The sequence below is a fragment of the Tachypleus tridentatus genome, chromosome 11 (genome assembly GCF_004210375.1).
Source record: "Tachypleus tridentatus isolate NWPU-2018 chromosome 11, ASM421037v1, whole genome shotgun sequence".
Classification (NCBI taxonomy): Eukaryota; Metazoa; Arthropoda; class Merostomata; order Xiphosura; family Limulidae; genus Tachypleus; species Tachypleus tridentatus.
Genome location: NC_134835.1, coordinates 8,909,158 through 8,921,381, shown reverse-complemented (window position 1 = coordinate 8,921,381; position 12,224 = coordinate 8,909,158). Strand labels below are relative to the sequence as shown.

General features: G+C 32.2%; 1 protein-coding gene across 6 annotated transcripts in view; it reads right to left on the bottom strand.

The window, feature by feature from the left end:
• LOC143231660 (synaptogenesis protein syg-2-like) overlaps positions 1 to 12,224 on the bottom strand; it is a 243,938-nt gene that overhangs the window by 40,441 nt on the left and 191,273 nt on the right. For all 6 annotated transcript variants that reach the window (XR_013017101.1, XM_076466229.1, XM_076466227.1 and 3 more), the window contains 2 exons: positions 5,308 to 5,418; positions 4,177 to 4,383 (listed from right to left, as the gene is read on the bottom strand). Coding sequence is in view for 5 of the 6 variants with exons in the window: in XM_076466229.1 (XP_076322344.1) it covers positions 4,177 to 4,383; positions 5,308 to 5,418 (318 nt within the window). In the remaining variant the exon portion in view is untranslated. The remainder of the gene's footprint in view (positions 1 to 4,176; positions 4,384 to 5,307; positions 5,419 to 12,224) is intronic.

The following is a 12,224-nucleotide window of genomic DNA, read 5'->3' as shown; positions in this document are numbered from 1 at the left end:
CTTGGCCGTAAACCCACATATCGTACCCTTGGATCCAAAGTACGAATCGCAATTGCTTAGTTGTTTTAGTTTTTGTAGACGCGAATGATGGGAAGACCTGTTGACCCGTAAACTTGACATACTGAAAATGATCACTTTGTTCAAGTTTGAACATGGTTTTGATGAATATCTAAATTGTAGTGTCACACAGTGAATCAGCAAGTAAGTTCAGGGGCTTACAATGTTAAAACTCTGAGCTCGATTCCCCGCGGTGAACAGAGCACAGAGAATCTTTCTGTGATTTTGTGGTAAAACAATAGCATTGATTTGATTTATTTTCTCTTGTTTAACAATACGATATTTTGGCTTAAGATACATGGCAGTAGGCGTAATATTGCAAAAAGCAATGAATATTGTCCAAAATAATTTGTGTTTGATTAACGTTATTTAAGGCTAGGCTTGCAATTTTGACTGATATAGACAGTGGGCATACTGAACGTACCTTGAAACATAATGAACCGTATTCATTCTTTCCTGAACAACTTCTATTTGCAGTGTGTCTTTGGTGAGAAATCCCATAATCAAAAAGATGGCTTCAGCATAAATTATAGTTGAAACGGTCATCTGGACTGATGTCATTAAGATATAAAGGGGATACATATTTATGTCAAAGCAATCTTTTTAACGTCTACATACCATCCAGTACTTGCAATATTATTTGTGATACTGCAAGGATCTACGAAATCTACAGCTCTACAACAGTTCCAACCTGTGCCTATATAATATACTCTGCAGGTGGCATGATTAGTTTTGTAGGAAAAGTGAACCAAGATAAACTGTTTCATGTACAAAGTTTTCTTTGTAGCTTTCCTATAACTGGGGACCCGGCATGGCCAGGTAAATAAGTCACTCGACTCATAATCCGAGGGTCGCGGGTTCGAATCTCTGTCACATCAAACATGCTCGCCCTTTCATCCGTGGGGGCGTTAAAATATGTCGGTCAATCCCACTACTCGTTTGTAAAAAAGAGTAGCCCAAGAGTTGACGGTTGGTTGTGATGACTAGTTGCCTTCCCTCAAGTCTTACACTGCTAAATTAGAGACGGTTAGCACAGATAGCCTTCGTGTAGCTTTGCGCGAAATTCAAAGGAAACCTATAATTGGAGGTTGGAATTTGAAATCTACTGTTTGATTGTAGAACCTCATAGTTTGTTTCTCCAATGATTTAATACAAATGATTTAATTATTTCAGTGAACCTCATTTTCGAATAAATAATGAGATAAATTAAGAGAAAATTAACGTAACATTAAGCAGAACTAAAGAGAAATACATATTATTGTTTCAGCTCCGTCTAGCTGCAGGGTCCGAGATGCAATTGTTATAATAGTTGAAAGCTATACAGTTCACTTGCGTATTTTAACTAACTTGTTTGAGAATAAATTATACTTCTAAACGGGCGTTTCCATGAACGATATTAAAGAAGTAATGTAGATAGCCTTAGGATAACAAACTACATACGCTGAATCACTAGTTTATAAACAAAAGTAACGTAAGAAAACAAAGATATCTGTTTTTTTTAGGTTTATGTTATTCATTATGTTTATAAACTTGTTCCTTGCTTCGGCAATGTTGTAAACGGAAGTTTCTTTCTTTATATGTAACAAATTTTACCTCCATATACAACAATTTCACAAGAAAAAGAAACTCGAGAGATGTACGTAGAGCTGTTAACATCGAAACTCGTAGGTTTATTCTAACAAAAAGAAACTCGAGAGATGTACGTAGAGCTGTTAACATCGAAACTCGTAGGTTTATTCTAACAAAAAGAAACTCGAGAGATGTACGTAGAGCTGTTAACATCGAAACTCGTAGGTTTATTCTAACAAAAGAAACTCGAGAGATGTACGTAGAGCTGTTAACATCGAAACTCGTAGGTTTATTCTAACAAAAGAAACTCGAGAGATGTACGTAGAGCTGTTAACATCGAAACTCGTAGGTTTATTCTAACAAAAGAAACTCGAGAGATGTACGTAGAGCTGTTAACATCGAAACTCGTAGGTTTATTCTAACAAAAGAAACTCGAGAGATGTACGTAGAGCTGTTAACATCGAAACTCGTAGGTTTATTCTAACAAAAAGAAACTCGAGAGATGTACGTAGAGCTGTTAACATCGAAACTCGTAGGTTTATTCTAACAAAAAGAAACTCGAGAGATGTACGTAGAGCTGTTAACATCGAAATTCGTAAGTTTATTCTAACATAAGAGAAACGTTTTATCCATAGATTTTAAAACGTAGTGCTAAACTCTTGAAACGATAAATATAATTTTAATTTTAAAAACACTTCAACAATTACATACTTTAGGATTTTAACTGATCTTCAGCAGTAACTTTCTTTAGGATTTTAAAAGTACTTAAATAGTAACATTCTTTAGGATTTTAACAGTGCTTCAACAGTAACATTCTTTAAGATTTTAACAGTGCTTCAAAGTAACATTCTTTAGAATTTTAACAGTGCTTCAACAGTAACATTCTTTAGGATTTTAACAGTACTTTAATAGTAATATTTTTTAGGATTTTAACACTGCTTCATTATTAAAATTATTTACGATTTTAACAGCACTTCATTAATTACATTCTTTAGGATTTCAACAGTGCTTCAACAGTAACATTCTTTAAGATTTTAACAGTGCTTCAAAGTAACATTCTTTAGAATTTTAACAGTGCTTCAACAGTAACATTCTTTAGGATTTTAACAGTACTTTAATAGTAATGTTCTTTAGGATTTTAACAGTACTTTAATAGTAATATTTTTTAGGATTTTAACAGTACTTTAATAGTAATATATATTTTTTAGTATTTTAACAGTACTTTAATAGTAATATTTTTTAGGATTTTAACAGTACTTTAATAGTAATATTTTTTAGGATTTTAACACTGCTTCATTATTAAAATTATTTACGATTTTAACAGCACTTCATTAATTACATACTTTAAGAATTTATCTGTACTTCATAAGTAACTTTCGTTAGGATTTTAACAGCATTTCAACAATTACATTCTTTAGGATTTTAACAGTGCTTCAATAATTATATTCTTTACAATTTTAACAGTACTTCAACAGTAATATTCTTTAAGATTTTAACAATGCTTTAAGAATTTCATTGCTGAGGATTTTAACACTGCTTCAACAATTACATACTATAGGATTTTAACTGTATTTCAACAGTAACATTCTTTAGAATTTTAACAGTGCTTGCACAATTACATTCTTTGGGATTTTAACAGTACTTCAAAAATTACTTTCTTTATAATTTTAACAGTACTTCAACAGTAATATTCTCTCTAGGATTTTAACAGTGCTTCAACAGAAACATTCTTTAGGAGTTTAACAGTGCTTCAACAATATATTTATTTTAGAATTTTCAACAGTGTGTCATAAGTTGTATTTATTAGGATTTCAGTGATGTTTAAAGAATTGCATATTTGAAGATTTTAGCAGTATTTTAACAGTAACATATCTGATGTTTATTTACTACCTTAAGTGGAATATACAACTTAAAATTTGCAAAACATCAACTACTGTTGAATACGATAAAGGTGTATTTTTTGCCTTTATAATTAGTTGTGCAAAGTGGTTTACTACGTTCTGTATTTTAATAGTCTGTAATATTACAAACATTACAAATGTAAATGCTTAAATTAATAGAACGTTAAGTGTATAGTAGAAGCATCTTTATGACATATTGCAAAACTCTACAGTTTTTCTACGAAATTAAAAAAGTAACTTTTCAAAAAGTTTTAATTTTTCAATTCTTTTCTCTTGTAATCAAATAATGCTTAAGATATGTCAAGTAAACCATAAGATAACCCAGTAATGCTGAAAGTGATAATTAAAAATAAATATAATATCACAGTTTAAAAGCCAATAAACTACATTGTATGATACAATTATACTATTTCCTTTGTGTAAAAGTAAAAAGACTTGTCTTTTAACAAAGAAATACGTTTAACGATATAATTTACCATTTCCTTAATATAAAAAAAATACTTGTATTTTGACAGTTTATTAAGAAACTTAATATTTTTAGAAGAGTTTTGCATTTCAGTTCTCGAAACGCACATACAAAAAAAACTTATGGATAACTTTGTACTTTCTCAACAATTCAAATGCCGTTTGGAAGAGAAATCTTACTCACAGTTCATGTCCACGGTGACAGTCGAAATCAGAGGTTGAGAAATGTTATTGTTGTTGGCTTGACAACTCAAGGCGGCCATTAAGTCGTGCCTTTGGAGAGATCCTATGTTTAATTCATTTATTACTTTCCGATCACTCGTCACTTGCATGTAAGTGTCGTCCAACAAAACAGACTCTCTCCACCAAGTTAGGGATGGTGAAGGACTTCCTAGAATATTCCAAAAAATAGTGCCTGGCGGATAAGGTTCAAATACACACAACAACATCAACTTAGGTGTTGTGTTTTTTTATGTTTTTAATAACAAGCTTTGCTGTGTTTTTAAAAAGTTCAATTACGACTTTGAACCTTGGTAAATATTTTGTTTTTCGTAACGGAAGAAGTTGCATGAACAAATATTTGTCAAATAATTCCGACCTTTCCTTTAAGAGAATTAAAAATAATTAACTTAAAAATGTGGAAATTATGTGTCTTCTCTGACAATTCCAAAGTGTCTTCAGTGACAAGACCAAATAATTCATTACTTTAATAAAATAATTTTCTTGATCTCTAAAAATATTTATTGGTTTGATATCAAATGAATCATTTACATATTTATATATTATTGAGATTGTTTTGCTTATCAACAATATTCAAGAAAATTATAATGACATGGTTTGCGATTGATACACAAAGTCTCGTATTCAATGTATACATTAATATTGTGAGTATACGATTCAAGCCGTTTAACATTTATACTTGGATTTGTAATTTTAAAATGCTTCTGTTACAAATACACTTGTTCAAACTTATGTATATATATATTTTTACTTCAGATAACGTGGAAGTTCAGTCTTAGAAGAAAAAGGATTCCAAAGTAAAATAACAAACGTAACTTTAACGTTCGATGCTCTACATCCATATAAGGACTTGTCATTCCACGAGAAGATTCAATGATATCATTTTGAACTTGTGTTTTAGTTGTTCTATTTAAGGCAAGTTTAAAAATACATGTAACAGATTTTTGTCAAGCAAGAATTCTTACACGGATATGGAAACTGCTTTCTTTTACGAACTAGTCACTAGTATAGAAGGTATTACTTAAAAGTGACTCTTGCATTTTAACCAATTCACCAATATTGCATACAACACTACCTCCTTCCGTTTCACAACGAAGGACTAGAGCATCGCCTTCATTATATGGTCCAATCAAGCTTCGTAAGACGTGTCCGTTGTCATTACTGATTATGGGTTTCCCTGGGAGAACTGGAAAACATAAACGTTCTAATTTAACGTCATTTACGGTTTTAACGCTTCTAATACACTATTTTGATGTTTAATATTGGATGCTTTTACTTTGGAAGAAAGGTTTACATAACATACATATTATTTGTTTTCTGAAATGAAAAAGTCACTTCTGAGACGTATTAGTTACTTGTTATGTGAATTTATATACAATATAATACAGCGATATGCACGAACCTTATGCATAATACCTTTTAATAGAAAATTTAAATTAAAATGGTTTTCACTCAAACACTAATAAAGACAAACAAGTATTTTGAAATTCTAACTTAATTCAATATTTTCCTAATCGGATTAAGTAGTATATTTGTATTATTGTATACGTTAGTACCTTAATAATTAACACTTTGTTTCTGTCTTGTAATTAAATAGATATCTTTACTATTGTTTTGATTTCGCTACAAAGATGTGTGTATATAAGAATTTAAATATAAAATCAACAAATCTTCTAATTATATTATTTGTTTTTGAATTTCGCGCGAAGCTACACGAGGGCTATCTGCGCTAGCTGTCCCTAATTTAGCAGTGTAAAACTAGAGAGAAGGCAGCTGGTCATCACCACCCATTGCAAGCTCTTGGCCCACTCTTTTACCAACGAATAATGTGATTGATCGTCAAATTATAACGCCTCTACGCCTAAAAGGACGAGCATGTTTGGTGTGAGGGGAATTCGAACCCGCAAATTACAATTCGAGTGTCTTAACCACTTGGCCATGCCGGGCCTAATAATTCTCTACTCTTTCAAAAAGTAAATCTATAATTATTTTCTGCTGTTGAACGATTCTGTACTCTTCTAAATAGTAGCTCTGAGGTTATTCCATATTAATCATCAATTCTTTACTCTCCTAAATAGCAAGTTTACAGTTATTCCATACTAATCAACAATCAGAAATTTGCTTAAACTCAAGAATGTATCACCTACGTAGTGTTTTAGTAAGATGTTTGTGTTTTAGTAGAACCTGCATGTGAAATGGAAGATATTTTGGTACCTAAAGTTATCTCTCTCCTGATGATAAAAACTTGATATTTATCGATTACGTACGTACTTTATTTTCATAAGTAAAGCATAATATATCACAATAAACAGCTGTATCGTAACAAGAAGGTATGTGTATACAGGAATTATATTTCGTTTTATTTCTCATGTATTGCTATAAATGTTTCAAATAAAGTTCAGTATTTTTCCTTTCCAACAAAATTTACGTTAAATACTTATAAAATAGAACAAATGAAATAGAAAATTAATTTTCCCTACACAGCACCATAACACAATCTATATTGTCATACATGTTTTTATTTATTCATAAAATTTACATATCTATAAAGAGGTTGTTATCATTTTGGGTTCTTAAAACTTTTTCTTATAACAAACTATTAGCAAAAATACCCAAGAGTAAGTTTAGTTTTTCTGCCCTAATATAATTAAATATACTATAATATAAATGTAATTATATCTTAAAAACTGTTAATTAAATATAAAAGTTTTTTTGTTTTGCAGTAAGCACAAAGCTACACAATGGGCTATCTGTGCTCTGCCCACCACGGGTATCGAAACCCGGATTTTAGCGTGTAAGTCCGCAGACATACCGCTGAGCCACTGGGGGGCTACAAAGGGCTATCTGCTCAGCCCACCGAGGGGAATCGAACCCCTGATTATAGCGTTGTAAATCCGGAGACATACCGCTGTACTAGCAGGGGGCGTAAATATAAAAGACATGCCATATACAAGAAACGTAAACAAAATTATTGAAGATCAAATGAAACCTGGCTCTATTACGCGAGATTTATATGTCAAAGAAACACATCAGACTAACGAATGACATTAGAATGTTTAGACAATCGGAGTTATAACACCTCTTAGACCACACTTTATAGTACAACGAAATAAATATTAGAATCAAACTATGTAACACAAATTTAGTACCTGGATAGTGTGTGTTATTTCTGAATTGCTTATGTTGTAAAAGTACAGAAAATGACCATTATACCCTTCAATCTTTGCTTTTGTGGCCTGGATAAAGAAACTGACAAATTAACCTATTTTATATGTAAAAACAGGCAATTTTGTACATTTTTATTTACATAAGGTCTGAATAAAACAACATATGAATCAAGATTTACATGTATTTATACTAAAGTTATACAAAAATATTTAGAAGTAAGTAGTTTTTCGAGATTTGCGACTGTAATGTAAATCACTTTCACGTATCAGCCCCCAAATATAGTCTTCCATCATGTTTTCGTTATTCGCTCCCAGGTCACAAAAGCAAAGTTTGAAGAGAAAAATAGGTCTTTTACATTTACTTTAGACATAAGTAATTGGGAAATAACACTTTCTGTCCAGGAACAAGAAAAAGTAAACATTTTGTTACATAGTGTTATAAATTTAAAGGAACGTTATAGCTCTGTGTCAAATCAAATGTTCTTTATGTTAACAGAAAGATAAAAACTAATTTTTAAATGTTGGGTATATTATTTTTTTTTTCACTTTCATGAGAAATATAAACATTTTCAATCACCAAACAGTAAAACCTTGTCCTTTCCTGAAACGGACGTTTCGTAACCTTATTAAGGGGAGAGTAGAACGAAGAAAGAAGACGTGGATCCATCAGACCCCTAACAAAAATAACCTGAAAAGGTCAATCCAACAATATCCTATAAAAATAACCTGAAGTCAACCCAACAATAACCTTTAAAAATAATCTGAAGAAGTCAATCCAAAAAATATCCTTTAAAATAACCTGAAAAGGTCAATCCAACAATATCCTATAAAAATAACCTGAAGTCAACCCAACAATAACCTTTAAAAATAATCTGAAGAAGTCAATCCAAAAAATATCCTTTAAAATAACCTGAAAAATACCCTTTAAAATAACCTGAAAAATACCCTTTAAAAATAAGCTGAAGACGTCAACCCAACAATACCCTTTCAAAAATAAACTGAAAAGGTCAACCCAAAAATACCTTTTCAAAAATAAACTGAAAAAGTCAACCCAACAATACCCTTTCAAAAATAAATTGAAGAAGTCAACCCAACAATACCCTTTCAAAAATAAACTGAAAAAGTCAACCCAACAATACCCTTTCAAAAATAAACTGAAAAAGTCAACCCAACAATACCCTTTCAAAAATAAATTGAAAAGGTCAACCCAACAATACCCTTTCAAAAATAAACTGAAAAAGTCAACCCAACAATACCTTTTCAAAAATAAACTGAAAAAGTCAACCCAACAATACCCTTTCAAAAATAAACTGAAGAAGTCAACCCAACAATTCCCTTTCAAAAATAAACTGAAAAGTCAACCCAACAATACCCTTTCAAAAATAAACTGAAGAAGTCAACCCAACAATACCCTTTCAAAAATAAACTGAAAAAGTCAACCCAACAATACCCTTTCAAAAATAAATTGAAAAAGTCAACCCAACAATACCCTTTCAAAAATAACTTGAAGAAGTTAATCTCACAATAACCGGCTTCCATTGAAGAAAACGTGTCCTCTCTTCCTCATTAGAACTGAAGCCCTAACAATAAGTAGTTTAAAATATTTTCAAAATACGACATACTTTAAGTTTTGATGTTTCTAGAAATTTGTCACATACTGCGTAATGAAATAAAAAAAATTGGTGTCAACTATGTTATAACGATGTACGTTCACAGTTAGAGCCTTAACCTTCACTTTAACTACGTTCACAGCTAGGTCCTCAACCACCTTCAGTTTATGAATTGCTTGCACGTATGAAAAATAATGAATATCATAATTTGATCATTTCGTCATTTGAGAAAAATTCATACATTAGCTCTGTCATATTTAGCCATGGATAGATTAATATTAAAATGTTTTGATTTCAAATGTAGACAGCGATTACAAGAAAAAAACAACAACATAACACCACCATAGGGATGGTTTGGTGGTTGGGGGCGCTCGTGTCGCAATCTGAGAGTCTCAGATTCGTCCTTACAGCTGCGGAGGCGTTGTTATGTGACGGTAAATCCCAGTATTTCGGGGTAAAAAAATCCTAAACGTTGGCTACGTGCCTTCTTTCTAGTCTTACGTTGCTAAATTGAGAACGGCTAACGGAAATAGCCATCACATGGCTTTGCGCAAAATTCAAAACAAAACAAACCCAATATATACATATATATATATATAAATGTTAATCGGAAAGCGAAGTTTTATATCAAACCCAAATGAGTTTTGGGTTTGCATACTAATTGTAGCACTGTATAATAAACACAGAACCTGTTTTATTGATTTCATATCAAATCTTTAACGCAAACTATCATGACATAATTATTTAGTCAAATATTTAAGAAATAGATATTTATTTATATAGGTTTTCTAAGATAGTTATATACATCGGTTCTGCACGTTAAAAGATAAACGATTTGTTTGTTTGTTTTGGAATTTCGCTCAAAGCTACTCGAGGGCTATTTGTGCTAGCCGTCCCTAATTTAGCAGTGTAAGACTAGAGGGAAGGCTGCTAGTCATCACCACCCACCGCCAACTCTTGGGCTACTCTTTTACCAACGAATAGTGGGATTGACCGTCACATTATAACGCCCCCACGGCTGGGAGGAAGAGCATGTTTGGCGCGACGCGGGCGCGAACCCGCGGATTACGAGTCGCGCGCCTTACGCGCTTGGCCATGCCGGGCCTAAGATAAACGAAATAAATAGTATTCACTGAGAAACAAAATGGATGCCATTAATTATAATGCGCTACATACTATTTCTTTTTATCAGTTTTAATTAAGCTAAATTGGAATATGTACATAAAAGATTGCATAGTTCTATTTTTTCCACATGTTAAAATTTATGTAAGCGGTTCACACTCAAAACCAATCTGTTCTGAAAAACGCAATTAAATATTTACCTAGGACCTTTTTAAGCGCCAAAACTTTTTAAAAGTTTAGTACTAATAGTACTATACGTCATCATTATTCAAAAATTGAAATAATCCTTGAAACTTAGCAAAAAGGAAATATAAGTTTGGTACATAGAGTACATAGACTTAACAGTGTAAAACCAATTGTAATTACTTGGATTTAGGGTATTTTCATACACGGTGTGAGATACATAATGATGACATATAGTACTATTGGTACTAAACTTTTAAAAAGTACTCTATGTACCAAACTTATATTTCCTCTTTGCTAAATATCAAGGATTATTTCAATTTTTGTTACAATTCCACGGCTAAAAAATATATTAAAATGTAATTATTTTGAAATACGCACGCAGTAGTATAGAACCTCCGTTGGTGAGAGCTATATTTCACTTAATTACATAAACATTTTTAATATTATGAATCATAATTATCTTGTAAACTGACACAAGATATACTTGGTTCGAATAATGATCGTTAGAGGACCTCCCATTTTACTGAGGGCAAGAACGTAAACAAACTATGATAAAAGGTTTTCTGGTTGTTGTTTTTTTTAAGGCAAGCCACAATATATAGAGTAGATTTATGGAAATTCTATTATGGTATGTGCAGTCCATCACTTGAGTAAAAACTTCAAAAGACGTATCGTTAAAAAATATTAATATGAAGAAAGAAAGAATTATATTAGATTTTACTGAAGCAGGCTGGCTATAAGGCCTTTTATATAATTACAGGATTACCAAAGCACTTAAAAGTCCAAGAGAACTTAGTTTTACCTTCAAAACACGTGTACATATTCGTGAGTGTCATGAGAGAGGCCCGGCATAGCCATTTGTGTTAAGGCGTGTGATTCGTAATCTGAGGGTCTCGGGTTCGCATCCCCGTCGCGCCAAACATGCACGCCCTTTCAGCCGTGGGGGCGTTATAATATGACGGTCAATCCCACTATTCGTTGGTAAAAGAGTAGCCCAAGAGTTGGCGGTGGGTGGTGATGACTAGCTGCCTTCCCTCTAGTCTTACACTGCTAAATTAGGGACGGCTAGCACAGACAGCCCTCGAGTAGCTTTGTGCGAAATTCGAAAAACAAACACAACAGTCATGAGAGATATAAGAAGCATATATATATATATTTTTACCACAACCCACGACAAAGCTTTAGAGAAATATGCATATCATGGTTTTTGTTAAGCGCAAAAAAATATGCATTGTACTAACCTCGGATATCGAAGCTCAGTTTTTAGTTATAAGTTCTTAGATTTACTGCTTAGTCTCTGGAGGAAATAAACATAACATAAATCATTTTAAAGTTATGTTTATTTCCTCCAGAGACTAACAGAACATAATAAACATAACATAAATCATTTTAAAGTTATAAAACAATAATATCGACTCTGGTTAAAATCAGACCAAAATTTCAGTAAACTAAGGTATTTTCCATTTAGTAATGATTTATATCCATGTTCATTTGTCCCCGTCACACCAAACATGCTCCAATTTCAGTCTTTGGAGCGTTATTTGCGACAGTCAATCCCACTATTCGTTGGTAAAAAAGTAGCCCAAGAGTTGGCCGTAGGTGTTGATGACTAGCTGCCTTCACTCTAATCTTACACTGCTAAATTAGAGATAGCTAGTGCAGATAGCCCTCTTGTAGCTTTGCGTGAAATTCAAAAAACAACCAACCAAACAATAGATATCCTCATAAACCTTTATTAATTTCATTGTAATGTAGTGTTATTAATTCTTCAAACTGAATGGTGTTAAAAGTTTCGCTTATACAAAATGAATTTATGAATGTATAATACTTTTTGCCCTCAAGTAGCACAGCGATATACCTGCGGACTTACGATGCTAAAATCCAGGTTTCGATATCCGTGGTAGACA